The sequence below is a fragment of the Emys orbicularis genome, chromosome 2 (genome assembly GCF_028017835.1).
Source record: "Emys orbicularis isolate rEmyOrb1 chromosome 2, rEmyOrb1.hap1, whole genome shotgun sequence".
NCBI classification, from domain to species: Eukaryota; Metazoa; Chordata; order Testudines; family Emydidae; genus Emys; species Emys orbicularis.
The window spans coordinates 210,683,643-210,699,976 of record NC_088684.1 but is presented as its reverse complement, the minus strand read 5'-3'; the positions used below and the strand labels follow the sequence as shown (position 1 = coordinate 210,699,976).

Genomic DNA, 16,334 nt, shown 5'->3' with positions numbered 1-16,334 from the left:
GGCAACAGGCGCAGAATCATTGTGGGTTTGCCCCTGGACGGCACCGGGGTCTCATGTCCTGTCCTGTCTTGGACAGGGGGCAGCACCGTGAAGGCGATAAGGTCTCTCGCCATCTCGAATGCCTCCAGAATGGATGGCATCCGTAGGTCATGGCCCTCACTGACCGGTGAAAGATGGGGGCCTGGACTCGACCAGTCCCATGTAGGGACAGGAGTCAACGTGACCCCTGAAGCCAAGATCGAAGTCGCGCGGCCCAACGTGGGTCTCACGGCGGCGGGCTCCTTCTGCGCCCCTCTGGGCATAGGGGAGCAACCCCTTTCAGGTCTCTTTCTTATGAGGCACTGGTGAATGTGAGCAGTGCCGACCCTGTCCTGTCGGTGCCGAGGGTCTCTACTCAAGTCTTCCTCGACACCGATTCGTGCGCCGGCGGTGCCAGTGCACTCCGCACCGATGATGAGATGCTCGGGGTTGGCTCCATCAACTCAGGGTCCAATTGCAGATGGAGAGCTGCCTCCATGAGTATTAACTTGAGACGCTGATCTCTCCCCTTCTGTGTCCTTGGACAGAAACTTCTGCAAATTTTGCAGCATTCTTTTTGATGAGCTTCCCCCAAACACTTTAAAGAAGAATGGGGGTCGCTCTTTGGCATAAGCTGGCCAGAAGCTTCGCAGGGTTTAAAACCCGGAGATTGAGGCATGCCCCGTTACTGGGAAGAAAGTGGAGGGAAACCCCCAAATGAAACTTGTATGTAAAACTACTAACTACTATGTAAACTAACTATATAAAAGAATGAAACTTCAACTGCTAGAGACACGCTTGCCAAAGCAAGAGCGAGCATTCTGGCTAACCATCACAGGTGGTAAGAAGGAACTGAGGGGGTGGTGGGTCAGCAGGGCCCTATATCCAGCGCCCTACAGGTGCGACCCCAGAAGGTGCCTGAGCCAACCCGACATACTGCTAGGGGGGAAACGCAGCACGCGCACACCTAATTGGAATTGACATGAACAAGCACTCGAAGAACACCTGCGTTTTACAGATAAGATAACCAAGGTTCAGAGATGTTAAGCAACCTGCTTAAAGTCAGATAAAAAGACGGAGGCAAAGCTCAGAATACAAGAGTCCAATAACGAGTGCAGTATCATGGTACATCTACAATGTATGTTTGCAGTGGGTTGTGTTGCATGCCCAATGTCTCCTACACCCCCCCCCCTCCCAATCCACACACAAATCCACGTAAGAGGTGAGCTGAACCTGAGCTGGTGTGCTCGGGTGGGTGTATGGGGAAGAGCACGTGTTGAGCTATAATATGCACCTTCCTCACCCACCCACTTTGTAACATGGAATCTCAGAAGTGGGCTTGGCTAATGTACGCCCACATGCACACGAGTCAGGACAGGTGCATACTGCTGTGTAGACATACCCTAAGGCAGTGGTTCTCAACCTATTTATCATTGCGGGCCACATCCAATATTACCTATATGGCCCTGAGAATGTCACATGGACGCAGCTGTGTCCTGACTGGGCTGCAAGCAGCCCATGGGCCACAGATTGAGAATCACTGCCCTAAGGTTATGTATACACTGCAATGTAAGCCCAGGGTTAATAGAATTCAAATTAGCAGACCATGGGTTTGTTAACCTGAGGCTTCAACATCTACACTCATTTCTCAATCTGCATCTCCAGCTTCTACACTGCATTATACAGGCCCAAGTCCAACCACTCATATCCCAGACGTCCTAGTGCCCTCCCAAAATGTGGCCACTATAGCCTTTTGTCTAGTACAGTGTCCACCAAATTTTACTGTTTAGAGGACGAAGAAACTTGGTTCGTAGGATTGGTATGGTGGGTCCCGTGCTTTTCTTGGCGGGGGGCTAGGACACCACCCCTTGCCCTGGTCTTCAGGCACCGAGGGCCCCGCTAGTGGCCCGGGAAGGTAGTAGAGGAGGGAAGCGGGGAAGGGGTTTGGGCTTGCTCCTCACTCTGAGCCCCAGCCCCTCTCAACCCCTACTGGTTTCTTACCCTCTTCCCCCTTGGGTAGGATTATCCTTGGTCCTTGACTGTGTGGGAGGTAGTCTCCCTGCCCTGCTGGGGCAGGGTCTCCCTTCCTCCGGTTCTCTGGTCTTTCAAATCTCAGCAACACACCTACAAACTCCAGTCCTCTCTCCTTCCTTGTACCACCCTGACTGCCTGAAGCAGGGTTTTTTTTATTAGGTTCCTGACAGGGCCTTAATTGACTACAGGTGCTCCAATTAATCTGTAGTAACCTTTCCTAGTCTATAGGGAACCACACCTTAATTAGCCTAGGGCTTGTATATCTCCCCTCGACCACTCTCCCATGCTCCCTGGCCCTGCTGTATCACAATACTAATTTTTGGAAAATGCATTTATATGTAATAAAACAGGGTGACATTAACTCTAATTTCTCTACTTTTTAAAATTATAATAGAATGCACTTTTAAGGCAATCTAGATTTGTCTCAAAAAACAACAATCAGAAAAATCCTATAAATGTAAATCTGGATTTTCTTACATCTGAGACAACAAGAAAAAAAATGATGAAAGCTACAAAAAGCAGTCTTATTGAAGTCACTGACGCAGCACCTTTTTAGTTGCAGTATTAATTTTTATAATTGGCTTTCACTTAAAACACAAAGCTCAAAGTAATTTATTAATTAAAATAATGAGTGATGTTTCTGTTCTTTCACTACAACCAAATACTATACTAGAACCACAATGGGGAATTTACAACAGGAATTCAATGCACAACAGTTTTCTTCAGTGAACTGCATCAAAACTAACAACAGTTAAAAAAAAAAAAAAAAAATCTAGTGAAGTAAATTTGCTAGTACAGTGAACTTGAGTAAGATCAGAGTCCTTACTTCAACCCACATCAAGTTTTCTAATAGCTACAACAGTTTCAAAATGCTCTTTCAATTGTTTATAGACACTCAAATTTTTTTTTTAAAGAAAAAAACTGTCAATATATTTACGTTTAATTCCTGGATAGAGACATGATCTAACTTAAATATATGTAATGTATGAAAATCTAATAAGGAATCACACACACTTATTTAGATAGCTTTTCTGAAACCTCCTCATTACCCCTTACTGAGCACAAAAGTAACTATTCTGAACATATTTTGAGGACCTAATTGCTTCAGTGGTGCTGCAAAACTTCACACTGCAATGGTGCTGAGATGTAAGTAATGAAATCATAGCAATCACTGCAAGATATTTTAGTCATTCACATAGTGGGGTACAAGAGTGCTGTGCAGAAAAGGATATTAACAATGACTTCAAGAAAAGACCATCAGTATATGAGAGAGTAAGCATTTGTTAGAATTACACTAATGTGGAACAGATTGTGGCTTAAATGCATATTTTAAAACAGATTAACGTGAACTTCACTTTTGTAATGCTAGTAGTTCCACAAAACAGATTACAGTGCTTAATGAAGGTTAGATGTGAGTTTCATTAACCTCCGACTTTGAATAGCAATATATAGTTGCATACTTACCACTGATGTTACTTAAAATCATATTTCCAGAGTCTCTCACTTCATCAAATTTTGCAAATATTGCTTGTAACCTGGAAATAAGGGAAAAGATCAATTTTAACATCTGTGAATAAGTAGGGATATTTCCCCAACCCCCAAAATGAAAAATAAAAACTAAAATCCAACTCAGTTCTAGCTGTGTTTTCTTCATGAGCAGATTTATAGACAAATGGTTGAAACTCAAGCTGTTTATTATTCCAGCCATTAGAAATCTATGGAAACAATGTCTGAACGACTTTTCCTCTTGAATAAATTCCATATATTCTAACAAAAACAAAATTCACTTAGCAATTAATAAAATTGTATATTACAATTAACATGATTTAAAAAAACAGAAGTCTATTACTACTTACATTTATATTAATGGCATACACTATGCTTTATGTGCACATACTACCATATTTATGTAAAGCTCTAAAAAGTAAAGTAGTGGGTATATTGTAAAAAAATTAAGGATAAGATTGAATTTGTTTGGCGGCAATTACCAGATTTGTCAAAATCTCTGTTTTATTTTAATAAAGCTACTGTTCTTAAGAGTAGTTTTGCTTTCCAGTAGCAGGAAAAAAGTAGTTATATTTCACTTTCAAAACATACTAAACATTTTACTCTTATTAAAGTAAAAGGTAACAATATTTTATGTATGATTACTAAAACAAACAGAAATATGCTGAGTACTCTAAGTGCATGTAAATAGACAGTAAAAGAAACTACAGTAAAAGCTGTGTTATCTGACACTTTACCAACCGGAAACTTCTATACACCGGCATTTCTGATCTTCATTGAAAGCCCAGTTTATAGTCCGGTTGGCGTGGGGCTGGTAGGCTCCCTATCCGGCTCTGCGTAGTTCCCCAGAAGCGGCAACATGTCCCTGCTGCTCCTAGGTGGAGGAACGGCCCCGAGGGGTTCAGAGTGTGGGAGGGGGTGCGGGGCGTACACCCTGGGAGGGAGTTTGGGTGCAGGAGGGGGCTCAGGACAGGGGGTTGGTGCGCAGGAGAGGTTTCAGGGTGCCGTATCCGGGTGGTGCTCACCTTGGACAGCTCCCTGCAAGCAGCATGTCCCTACTATTCCTAGACGGAGGTGCACTGCTCCAGTCCTGAGCACTGGCTCCGCAGCTCCCATTGGCTAGGAACCAAGATCAATGGGAGCTGCGGGGGCAGCACCTGCGGGTGGAGGCAGCAAGCAGAGCTGCCTAGCCACACCTCCAAATAGGAGCAGCAGGGACATGTCGCCGCTTGCAGGGACCTGCCCGAGGTGAGCGCCACCCAGATCCGGTACCCCACACCCCCTCCCGCGCCCCAACCGCCTGCCCCGAGCCCCCTCCCACACCCAAATTCTCTCCCTATTAATTAACCGGAATTTTTGACTTAGGACCCCCCCATTGCCCCAACATGCCAGATAACAAAGCTTTTACTGTATTCAGTTAATATCGTCCATATTCCTCATTTATCCCTGAGTGCTATGAGGTAAAATGTACTTGCATCTATGTATTACTGAAACAGACAAACCTGAAAGCAATGGATGGCAATTGCAGTTGAATATAAAATAATTAAAATAATATTTACATTTTCCGGGCTTGGAATATATCCGTATAATATGTCAACCTTTTACAAAAAGAATAGAGCATAGAATAATTAGGCTACATCTACACTAGTGACTGTACACTTGTCCATACACCTGGTTGTGCCATAATCCCCTTACTGTCAAATCTCAACCCCAGGAGCATGTGAGTAGAAGGGAGTAAGGTGAGTAGAGGGCAGTAAGCTAGTACACCTGATGGGTAAGTACATGCCTCAGCTGTGGCAGTCCTGTACCTGTGCCAGTGTGGGAGAAAGAGGCATGTAGCAGATCCCGAGTTTCAACAGTCCTCCACCCACATTCACACAATGGAGGGATCCCTTTCCTGCCTGGCCCCTTACCCAATCTATAAAAGTCCCTGTCTGCCCATTGTCACCAGCAGTAGTGAACTGCACTGACCACTTCAGAAAGGTCTTTTACTCTTTAGCTCACTACAGGTGAACATACATCCTGTCCCGAGACTAGTCGCCTGGTCCTTCACCCACACCCAGGTCCTGAACTGTGTATGGTCGGAGTACATTGCCCTCCACAACTTCATCCAGAGCAGCAGAAACATTTAGCTGTACTGGTAAATTTCATGGTAGGCACCTACCGGATTCCACCTACTGACAAAAACACATGAAGCACCCGAGGCTTCTATACTGGAGGACAAAAGACTCAGTCACTCCAAGAGAGATCCTCATATGTGCCCATTCTATAATGTGCTGAACCAGGTGCTCTCAAGGGCTCCCAGTACAGAGACAGAAGTGGCTCACAATCCCTTCCTTAATCCTGCTGGTTTTACTGTCTGAAAGGAAGCCGGTAAGGGCTAGGGTGAGGAAGCAGAAGGGTCCAAGGAAGAAGCTCCAGAAAAAGAGCATGTCATTCTATACCTCTACTTGAAGGAGCCAGTAGAGCAAGCCCCTCCCAACACCTGGACACACCTCAGGAGGACCCCGAGCTGCAGCAGGAGCCAGAACCCAAAGCTGGTAAATTACAATGGAGTGCCTCCCTCTCACCAATATCCCCTCTTGCTACAATGCCACACTCCTGATTTTAAGCCCAGCCCTCACTCCACTCAACCCTTAATGGTCTCTGAGTAAGATAATGCTATATATCAATAAAATTAAGTTCCCACTATTACACATTTGGCAGAAGCTATACAATGTATGGAATAATCATTTCATCTGTATCTGTACATTTCCTGGCCAGTACATAGGCAACAAAAATTTGGGGGGCCATGCATGCCAAGGGAAGGGAGGAAGTGGGTTTAGAAAAGTCCTTGTTGGGTACAACATAGTTGTAGAAAATGTATAGTTGGTTGTAGAAATTAACAGCTCTCTCTTCTTCATTGGAAGACTACACAGTGTATGTGCTCCTCCCCTCTCTCACTCGTCTTAATGTCTCCTAACAAAAGGGAGCTGCACGGAAGTGGAAGGTGTGGTTGAGAGGGAGGTTCAGGAAGGAAAAGGAAACCCTTCGGATGTCCAAATAACATCACAGCAGTCCTCTCTTCCTTGGAAGATTATAACATTTTTTACCTTCCTTGTCCTTGGTGTCTGACCTCTCCCCACACTGAGCCATGCTGCACAAACTAGGAGAAACAGGGGTGGGGAAAAGATCTAGTCCATCGGTTGCATAAATACAAGTGCAGTGTTTTGCTGCGGAGAGGTGTGGGGCTCATAGTTCTGACCTGAAACTTCAGGGAATGAAATAAAGCTGTGCTGGGTCTTATTCTTTCCACTGCTGTTAGCTGGACACAAGGGCAGGAGACCACAGCGATGCCAGCGGGCTGGGGGGGGGGGGGAGGGGGCGCGGCGGTGTTCGTGGTTCACTTTTCCATTCCCATGGAAACTCTGTATGCTATCTTAGATTATAGTCAACTTCCAGTTGAATTGCCTCCCAGTCCCATAAGCATATTTCAGCAAGTTTCTGGTGTACCAGTGAGACATTTTGGGGATCAGTGAAACCAGTAAGGGGTTCTGTCACTTATAGCCCTATAATCTTGGATGACTTAATGCTACACTACTATGACTCAAAGCCCTGACACCAGTAACAAACCTACAAGCATAAAGGTCTGACCCTGGCTTTCACCAGCCCAGTTACGCCTTGCAGGATGACCTCAATAGCCCTTCCAGTCTGAGTCTTCCCAAACCCGTCTACCCCAAGTTCTTAACTACCAACACTCTGACTTTTCCTCTCTGGTTCGTCATCCCTGAAGGAGTGAAACCTGCCCCCAGTTATCAGTTCACTTTGGCACATATAATCCATACTGTTTGCACAACAAAGGGCTACTTGGGAGTAAAAATAAACCAAAGTTTTATTTAACAGAAAAATTGTATTCAAAGATGAAATAGTAATGAAAAACAAACGCATACAAGTTACACAGAAAACAAAACAGATGCAACATCAGGGTTTACACTTCGATATTTGCTAAATTCCCTTTTTTTAATATAAGTTATCTATTGCCTCTGAACAGTTTCCCAATGGACCCCTCTCATAAAAGGGATACAGTGTTTCACAGACAGCACCCTGTGTAAATGTTGGCCCTCTCTTTCTCTCTATGTTCTTCACTTCAAACCTCTTCTCTTTCAAGGGTCTGCAGTTTTTTTCTCCTTTCTCTCAGACTATGGCGATTCAGCATGGAAGAAATTCCCTCCTCTCCTAGTTTTCCAAGACTAGTGGTTTCTTTTTAGTTACAAATTGTTTCAACGTTTTCCCAATAACTCTAACGGTACACCATTGTCTTTTCCTGACTGGACCATGGATGGGTACTTGAAAATAGTTTTGCATAAACAACGGGTTTGGGAAGAGCCCCTCCCTGCTGTAAGATGTACTTGGAAGATGGGGTTACTTATCTGTAACTGGAGGGTCTTAGAGATGTGTGGTCCCTATTTTTATTCCAAATGTGGGTGCACGTAGGCGCCATGTGCCAGACACGGAAGATTTTCATAGCAATGGCCACTGACCCATGCATACATCATTCATCGCCTCATGTCTCTGGTGAGGTTATATTAGGCTGTGCAGGTCAACGCCTCTTCAGTCACCCATTTACCACCAAGCAGACAGGAACAGAGGGTGGGTATTGGAATACAAATTGGGACCCCACATCTTGAAGAACTTCCGTTACAGGTAAGTAATCTCCTCTTCTTCTTAGAGTAATGGTTCCTATATGTATTCCAAACATGGGCAAGGAGTACTCAGCATGGAGGTGGGTGCAAGGAGGAGTGCAGCCTGTAGTATGGCACGGCCTATTGCAGTGTCTTCCGCTGTCCCTTCGGCGATGGCATAATGCAGTGGTTTTCCACCTATTTACCATTGTGGACTGCATATGCAGCTCTCTATTGTGTTATGTGGTCAGCATCCACACAATATATATACTACCTGTATGGCCCTGAGGGTGTCACATGGGCCACAGCTATGTGCTGACTGGGCCGCAGGTTGAGAACTACTGATGTAATGGGTTGTGAAAGTATGTATGGAACGCCACATTGCTGCCCAAATAGATGGCCTGCAAGGAGATGTCCACTAGGGAGGCAGATGTGGCTGTCTGCGCCTGCATTGAGTGCCCCCCGTAATTCCAGTGGGTGGCAGGGGTGTTGGATAGCCTATAGCAATCACGGATGCAGCATGAGACCCATTTTGAGATTCGTTAGGAGGGGAGGGCTTGGCCCTTGGAGCGGTCAGCAACGGCAACAAAACAGTCTGGCAGAGAAAGGCTCGACTTCCGTGCAGGAAGAAAGCCCACGTGTGGCAGACATCAAAGGAGTGAAGAGCCCTGTCCGCAGGGATGGCGCGCAGCTTAGGATGGAAGACCAGAATGGGAACATACTGGTTGAGGTGGAATTCTGAGACCACCTTCAGGGGGAACTTGGAATGCCGATCAACCTTCTGCTGATGGCATCTGACTCAAATGATGAAAATGAACATACATCAGTCCACCCTGCTTTGGAGCGTTATCGAGTGAATCCGTCATCAGTATAGACGCATGTCCTCTGGAATGGTGGTTGAAGCATGAAGGGACATATGAATTTTTAGCGCATCTGGCACGTAAATATCTTAGCACTGTTGTAGCCAGCGTTGCATGCGAACGCCTGTTCTCACTTTCAGGTGACATTGTAAACAAGAAGCTGGCAGCATTATCTCCTGCAAATGTAAAAAAAACTTGTTTGTCTGAGCGATTTGGCTGACCAAGAAGTAGGACTGAGTGGACTTGTAGGCTCTAAAGTTTTACTTTGTTTTGTTTTTGAATGCAGTTTTTTTGTACATAATTCTATATTTGTAAGTTCAACTTTTATGATAAAGAGTTTGCATGACAGTATTTGTATTAGGTGAACTGAAAAATACTATTTCTTTTGTTTTTTACAGTGCAAATATTTGTAATAAAAAATAAATATAAAGTGAGCACTGTACACTTTGTATTGTGTTGTAATTTAAATCAATATTTGAAAATGTAGAAAACATCCAAAAATATTTAAAATGGTATTCTATTGTTTAATCGTATGATTAATCGTGATTTTTTTTAATTGTGCGATTAATCGTGATTAATTTTTTAATCGCTTGACAGCCGTAGTTAACAGTCAGAGGAATGAATGGTTAATGACTGTCCATTACAGGGGAACAAAACCGTCACAAATATATTTAGCCCGACAACTATGTGCCAAGCAGATGCACAGCGTGCCACCTTCTGCCTCTCTGTTTTTCCAAGGTATGTGCATATATGGCATCCTGGATTTCCCTTGCATGTTGGGAACCGCGACCGCTGTGCATGCAGGTGGAATCCAGCTGTCTATACAGATTTTGTAAACCAGATCTGTCCTGCGCCCACTCTGGATAGCAATACTCTCCTTGACCCTACCAAACGTTATATAGCACACAGCATGCAACAATTACACAAACAACGCTGGCCACAGTGGCATCCACATGGACACACAGGCAGCGCCAATGAGCTTTCAGCCTACCAAACATGCACTCAATGACCATTCTGCAGCTAGTAACTGAATTCCCCTTTTCCGGGGTTGCAGATGTTGGGGTGTGGTTTCATGAGCTAAGTGGGGAACCCCACACATCTGTTCCTAAAAGTAACTGATGGCACATACATTGCAGAGAATCACATCATTTCTGAGGAATAAAGTCTTTTCTTCCCTCAAGTACAATCTTGATCTCAGCACCCTCGCATCGTGAACCTTTTCCATGTTTCCCACATTGATACTCCTGAATCTGCCTCTGTAGTCCATCAAGCCTTGCAGAGTGAATGAACAGTAACTTTTTGGTTCACACATTCACTCGCCCCTTTTGGTGGGCAAAGTACAGAGATGTGGGTGCCATCTACAACCCTTGCAGAATTCAGAAACCCTATCCTCTCCAATTCAACTATTTCCAGAAAAAAACGGTTTATTAACCTTTTGTAGCTGTTCTTCTCAGAGATGTGTTGCACATATCCATTCCACTCTGGTGTGCATGCACCTTGCACATAGCTGCTAGAAATTTTTCCCTCAGTGCCCTATGCTGCCACACACTATTAGCACCGGTATAAAGCACCCAGCCAAACGCACGTTCCATCAGTTCCTTCTTTCCAGAAAACTCCAATGTAGACAGTTGGCAGTTTTTCAAAGAGACATTATTAAGGGAACAAGACCAAACTATCCCACTGTGTAGGAAAGATAGCAAGTATGGCAAGAGACCAGCCTGGCTAAAAATCAAAAGAGTCCTACCAAAAGTGGAAACTAGGTCAAATTACAAAAGATTAATATAAACAAAACACAAGTATGTAGGGACAAAATTAGAAAGGCCAAGGCACAAAACGAGATCACACTAGCTAGAAACATAAAGGGTAACAAGAAAACATTCTACAAATACATTAGAAGCAAGAGGAAGACCAAGGACAGAGTAGGCCCGTTACTCAATGGGGGGGAAGAGAAGAACTAACAGAAAATGTGGAAATGGCAGAGGTGCTTAATGGCTTTGTTTCAGTTTTCATCAAGAAGGTTGCTGGTGACTGGACATCTAACAGTGAATGCCAGTCAAAATGAGGTAGGATCAGAGGCTAAAATAGGGAACGAACAAGTAACAAATTACTTAGACAAATTAGATGTGTTCAAGTCACCAGGGCCTGATGAAATGCATCCTAGTATACTCAAGGAGCTGACTGAGGAGATGCCTGAGCTCCTTGGCTCAGATAAGTGTACCAAAAAGACAGGGAGGCAAACGGGCGCTCTGGGTCACAGCCCCATACATTCCGCTTTTACCGTGAGCTCCATGCAATTATGGGGGGCGATGGCCACCACTACTCCACCACTGTCCGTGGACACCTGCAAGGGGGGAGTTGCACGGAGCGAGAAGGAAGAGACATTGGAGGACGAAAAGGAGGAGGACAGTGCATGGGCGGCAAGTGGGGAAATCTGTTTTCCCCCCTAGCCAGGAACTAATCTTAATGCTGGATCCAATAGCCTCCCCTCACTCCCAAGGCGGGCTCCTGGTCCATGACCCTGGAGAAGGTACTTCTGGTGAGTGAAAGCCTGATCGGAGCCACGCGGTGAGGGGTGTGGGGGGAACCCAGTCACGCTGGGTTGTTCGCGTTTAGTGTAAAGGGCTCATCCCTGCTCTGAGCCTCATCGGAGCCACGTGGTGGGTGCGGGGGAGGGGGGGGGGTTGTTGTGTGCAGTGATCATCCCAGAGAGCCTGCAGGCCCTCCTTTTATATGGCAAACCCACCAGGCATTGCTTGCTGTGAGAAAGGGGGCCCAGCAGTTTGAAAGCATTGAAATCAATGTAGAAGCAGCAGAACCCCGCGTGCCCTTAGGGGCTGCCTGCAAGATGAATTCTGTTGCCTGTCTGGGTGTGATGGCTTACTCATACCAAAGTGTCCCCTTTGTTCTCTGCAATGTATTTTTTAAAAATACTCCCCTCCCTTTTTCTCCTCCTGCAGGTGCAAATGTTTCAACGCGGCCCCTATCTACTCCGTCCCAGAGGCTGGTCCAGATTAGAAGGCGGAAAAACGAACTCGGGACAACATGTTCGCCGAGCTCATGCAGTCCTCCCACGCTGATAGGGCCCAGCTGAATGCATGGAGGCAAACTGCCACTGCAGCCCCTATATAATCAAACTCCCTCCCCCCCAAGTTCCATAGCCTCCTCACCCAGACGCCCAAGAACACGAGGGGGGAGGCTACAGGGATCCACATACTCAACCCCAGAGGATCGCCCAAGCACCAGAAAGCTGGCATATGCGAACTTTTGATTTGGTTTCTGGACTTGTCCTTCCCTCCTCCTCCACCCCCCTAACACAACCTCCACCCTCCCCCAGTCTACCTTCTAATTTCTCTCAATGCGTTGTGCATCAAATAATAAAGAACTGTTTTTAAACAATTTTGATTTTATTTCCTTTCATATATATAGGGTGCGGGTAACTTCAAGAGAAACAAACACAACTGTCACACCATACCCTGGCCAGTCATGAAACTGGCTTTCAAAGCTTCTCTGATGCGCAGCGCGCCCTGCTGTGCTCTTCTAATCGCCCTGTTGTCTGGCTGTGTGAAATTGGCCGCCAGGCGAGTTGCCTTAACCTCCCACCCCACCATAAAAGTCTCCCCCTTACTCTCACAGATATTGTGGAGCACACAACAAGCAGCAATTACAATTGGAATATTGGTTGTGCTGAGATCTAACCGAGTCAGTAAACAGCGCCAGAGCCCTTTCAAACATCCAAAAGCACACTCTACCACTATTCTGCACTTGCTCAGCCTATAGTTGAACTGCTCCTTACTACTGTCCAGGGTGCCTGTGTACGGCTTCATGAGCCATGGCATTAAGGGGTAGGCTGGGTCCCCGAGGATAACTATAGGCATTTCAACATCCCCAACAGTAATTTTCTGGTCTGGGAAGTAAGTCCCTTCCTGCAGCTGTTCAAACAGACCAGAGTTCCTGAAGATGCGAGCATCATGCACCTTTCCCGGCCATCCCATTTTGATGTCAGTGAAACGTTCCTTGTGATCCACCAGTGCTTGCAGCACCATGGAAAAGTACCCCTTGCGGTTTATGTACTGGCCGCCACGGTGTGCTGGGGCCAAGATGGGGATATGCGTTCCATCGCCCCACCGCAGTTAGGGAACCCCAGCGCATTAAAGCCATCCACAGTGGTCTGCACATTTCCCAAAGTCACTACCCTTGATAGCAGCTGGTCAATGATTGCGTTGGCTACTTGCAGCACAGCACCCCTACAGTAGATTTGCCCACTCCAAACTGATTCCCGACTGACCGGTAGCTGTTGGGCGTTGCAAACTTCCACAGTGCTATGGCCACTCGCTTCTCAACTGTGAGGGCTGCTCTCATTTTGGTGTCTTTCCGCTTCAGGGCAGGGGACAGCAAGTCACAAAGTTCCATGAAAGTGGCCCTATGCATATGAAAGTTTCTCAGCCACTGCAACACTATGAGGGGTCCCACCAGTCTGTGCTTGTTTCCCGGGCCCAGAATCGGCGTTCCACAGCATGAACGTGGCCCAATGCCACCATGATCTCCCAATCGCCACATGCCGTGCATCTAGGAACGTCTGTGTCCACGTCCTCATCAGTATAGTAATCGCACTGTCGTCGCTTCCTCGCCCAGTTTTGCAGGTACTGAACATACTGCTGGATAATGCGCGAGGTATTTACAATGGTCAAAACTGCAGCAGAGATCTGAGCGCGCTCCATGTTTGCCGCGCAATGGCGCCTGCACGGGTAATCCTTGAAAAAGGGCGCGAAATGAGCTGTTCGGTTCAAGATGGCTGATAAAAGGCGCTAAATTGTTGTCTTCTGTAGCTTCCATGGGAGCCCAGGACAGCTTCCGCCGCTTTCTCCAGATTGTCTGTGCGGCTCTGTTCACGATGGCCGAGAAACAGCAGAGAATTGTTCTCTTCTGTAGCTTCCATGGGAGCCCAGGAGAGACAATCTGGAGAAAGCGGCGGAAGCTGTGCGGCTCTATTCATGATGGCCAAGAAATGGCGGGAAATGGTTAGATGAAAGAGGAGGGGACATTCGAAGTGGATTCAACATACCAGGAGACAGGCAGTGCACCGTGCTGCACCGTCTGCTGGCAGCATGGCGTCTGCCGTAGCTTTCACGGAGGGAGGAGCAAGTGACGGCACACACCCAGAAAAACACGCGAGAATGTTTTTGCCCCATCATACATTGGGAGCTTAACCCACAATTCCAATGGGCAGCAGAGACTGCGGGAACTGTGGGATAGCTACCACAGTGCAACGCTCCGCCATTCAATGCTAGCCTCGGTATTGTGGACGCACTCCGCCAAATTCACGCGCTTTAGTGGGGACACAACATCGAATGTAAACTCGATTCTGGAAATTCGAATAAAATAACTTCAAATTAATTTCGTACTGTAGATGTACCCTAAGAAAACCACTTTCCAGGAGAGGCATAATAAGCAGCACATTGCTAAAGGCTCAAACAGTGGTCCCACAAGTTTTGACACGACCAGGTTCAGGTCCCAAGGAGGAACCGGCTTCCTTACTTGAAGGTATAACCTTTCTAAGCCTTTGAGGAATCTGTAATTTGAAAAAACAGATTGGTTATCCATCTGAGGGTGGAAAGCTGATATTGCTGCCAGGTGTAATTGCTAAGTTTTGCTGTTTCCGGTGCAATACTGAATTTTTTATATGGATTAACGCATCGGCGAGACTCAACATTGGGATGCCCAGACCGAGAACCGCTTTCATTTCAAGAGGTAAGTAGCTCTGGTGGAGGACATTCTACTACCTAATAGAACCTTACAAACTTGCTCTGAGTAAGCATGCTCTCTGAGACTGAGCCATGAAGCTTCCAGGCCATCAGATGAAAGGAGCTCAGGTGGGAGATCAGGTCTGAGTGCAACAGAAATGGGACTGGAGTCACCACTGAAACGTCTAGTAGAGTGGCAAATCAGTATTGGTGGGGCCGTGCCGGGGCTATCACAATACCCCAGGCCTGGTCTCACTTAATCTTTAGCAGCACTCTGCATGAGCAGGATAGGTGGAAAAGCATAACAAAACTGCCCCGTCCAAGGCAGCAAGAAGGCACCTGTGATGGAACCCATACTGTGGCCTTGTAGGGAGCAGAACTGCTGACACTTTCTGTTGTACCTGTTTGCAAATAGGTCTATTCAGGGAGTGTCCTGCTGGAAAATGTGTTTGGCCCTACCTTGCCTGTTCATGTAAAACATCGAGGCCATGTTGTCCGTGAGAACCCTGACCACTCTGCCTCCAGGTGCGAGCGGAAGGCCACGTATGTCAGACAGACCGCCCTGAGCTCCTTGACATTTATATGCAGAGCAAGGTCCTGCACGGACAACAGACCTTGGGTCTGAACGTTCCCCGCATGGGCTCCCCACCCCAGGTCTGATGCATCCGACACCAGCTCCACTGATGGGGGTCTGCCCCTGAACAGGACCCCATGGAGCATGTTCCTCGGAGAGGGAGGACCACCATTTTAGGGAGGCGATCATTGGTTCGGGCACAGTGAGGACTTTGTCCATCCTGTCTCTGGACTGGGAGAACACAGAGGCCAGAGCTGGAGGAGCCTCATCCTGAGTCTGGCGTGGCGAACCACGTATGTGCACGCCAACATGTGACCCAGAAGCTGGACGCACGCGCTGGCTGTGGTCACGGGGAACCTTGTGACTGTGTCGATGAGCCCTTTTAGGGTCTTGAATCTGTCCAGTGGGAGGGAGGTCCTGGCCAATGTCTCGTCCAGGACTGCCCCAATAAACTCTATGCGCTGCACCGGGACTAACATGGACTTGGTGTCATTTACCAACAGGCCCAGAGTGGCGGACGTGGACAGGAGGAGTGCCACGTGATCCCGCACCTGCGACCTGGAGCTGTCCTTGACCAGCCAGTCGTCGAGATAGGGGAAGATCTGAACCCCACAACGTCTAAGGTAGGTTGCTACCACAGACATGCACTTTGTGAATACTCTGGGAGCAGTGGACAGGCCAAACGGGAGGACTGTAAATTGGTAGTGTTCCTGCCCAACCATGAAACGGAGGAAACGTCTGTGCCCCTCGAATATATGAATGTGGAAGTACGCGTCCTGCAGATCAAGGGCGGCGTACCAGTCCCTGGGATCCAGGGACGGGGTGATGGAGGCCAGAGAGAACATGTGAAACTTGAGCTTTACCATGTACTGGTTTAGGCCTCGCAGGTCCAGAATGGGCCTGAGCCCCACTTTGGCCTTCAGGGTAAGGAAGTAGCGGA

At 46.9% G+C, this 16,334-nt stretch overlaps 1 protein-coding gene across 18 annotated transcripts in view; it reads right to left on the bottom strand.

Annotated features, from left to right (window-relative positions):
• CLASP2 (cytoplasmic linker associated protein 2) overlaps positions 1-16,334 on the bottom strand; it is a 288,662-nt gene that overhangs the window by 230,828 nt on the left and 41,500 nt on the right. For all 18 annotated transcript variants that reach the window (XM_065398871.1, XM_065398877.1, XM_065398874.1 and 15 more), the window contains exon 7: positions 3,517-3,587. In XM_065398871.1, the coding sequence (XP_065254943.1) occupies positions 3,517-3,587 (71 nt within the window). The remainder of the gene's footprint in view (positions 1-3,516; positions 3,588-16,334) is intronic.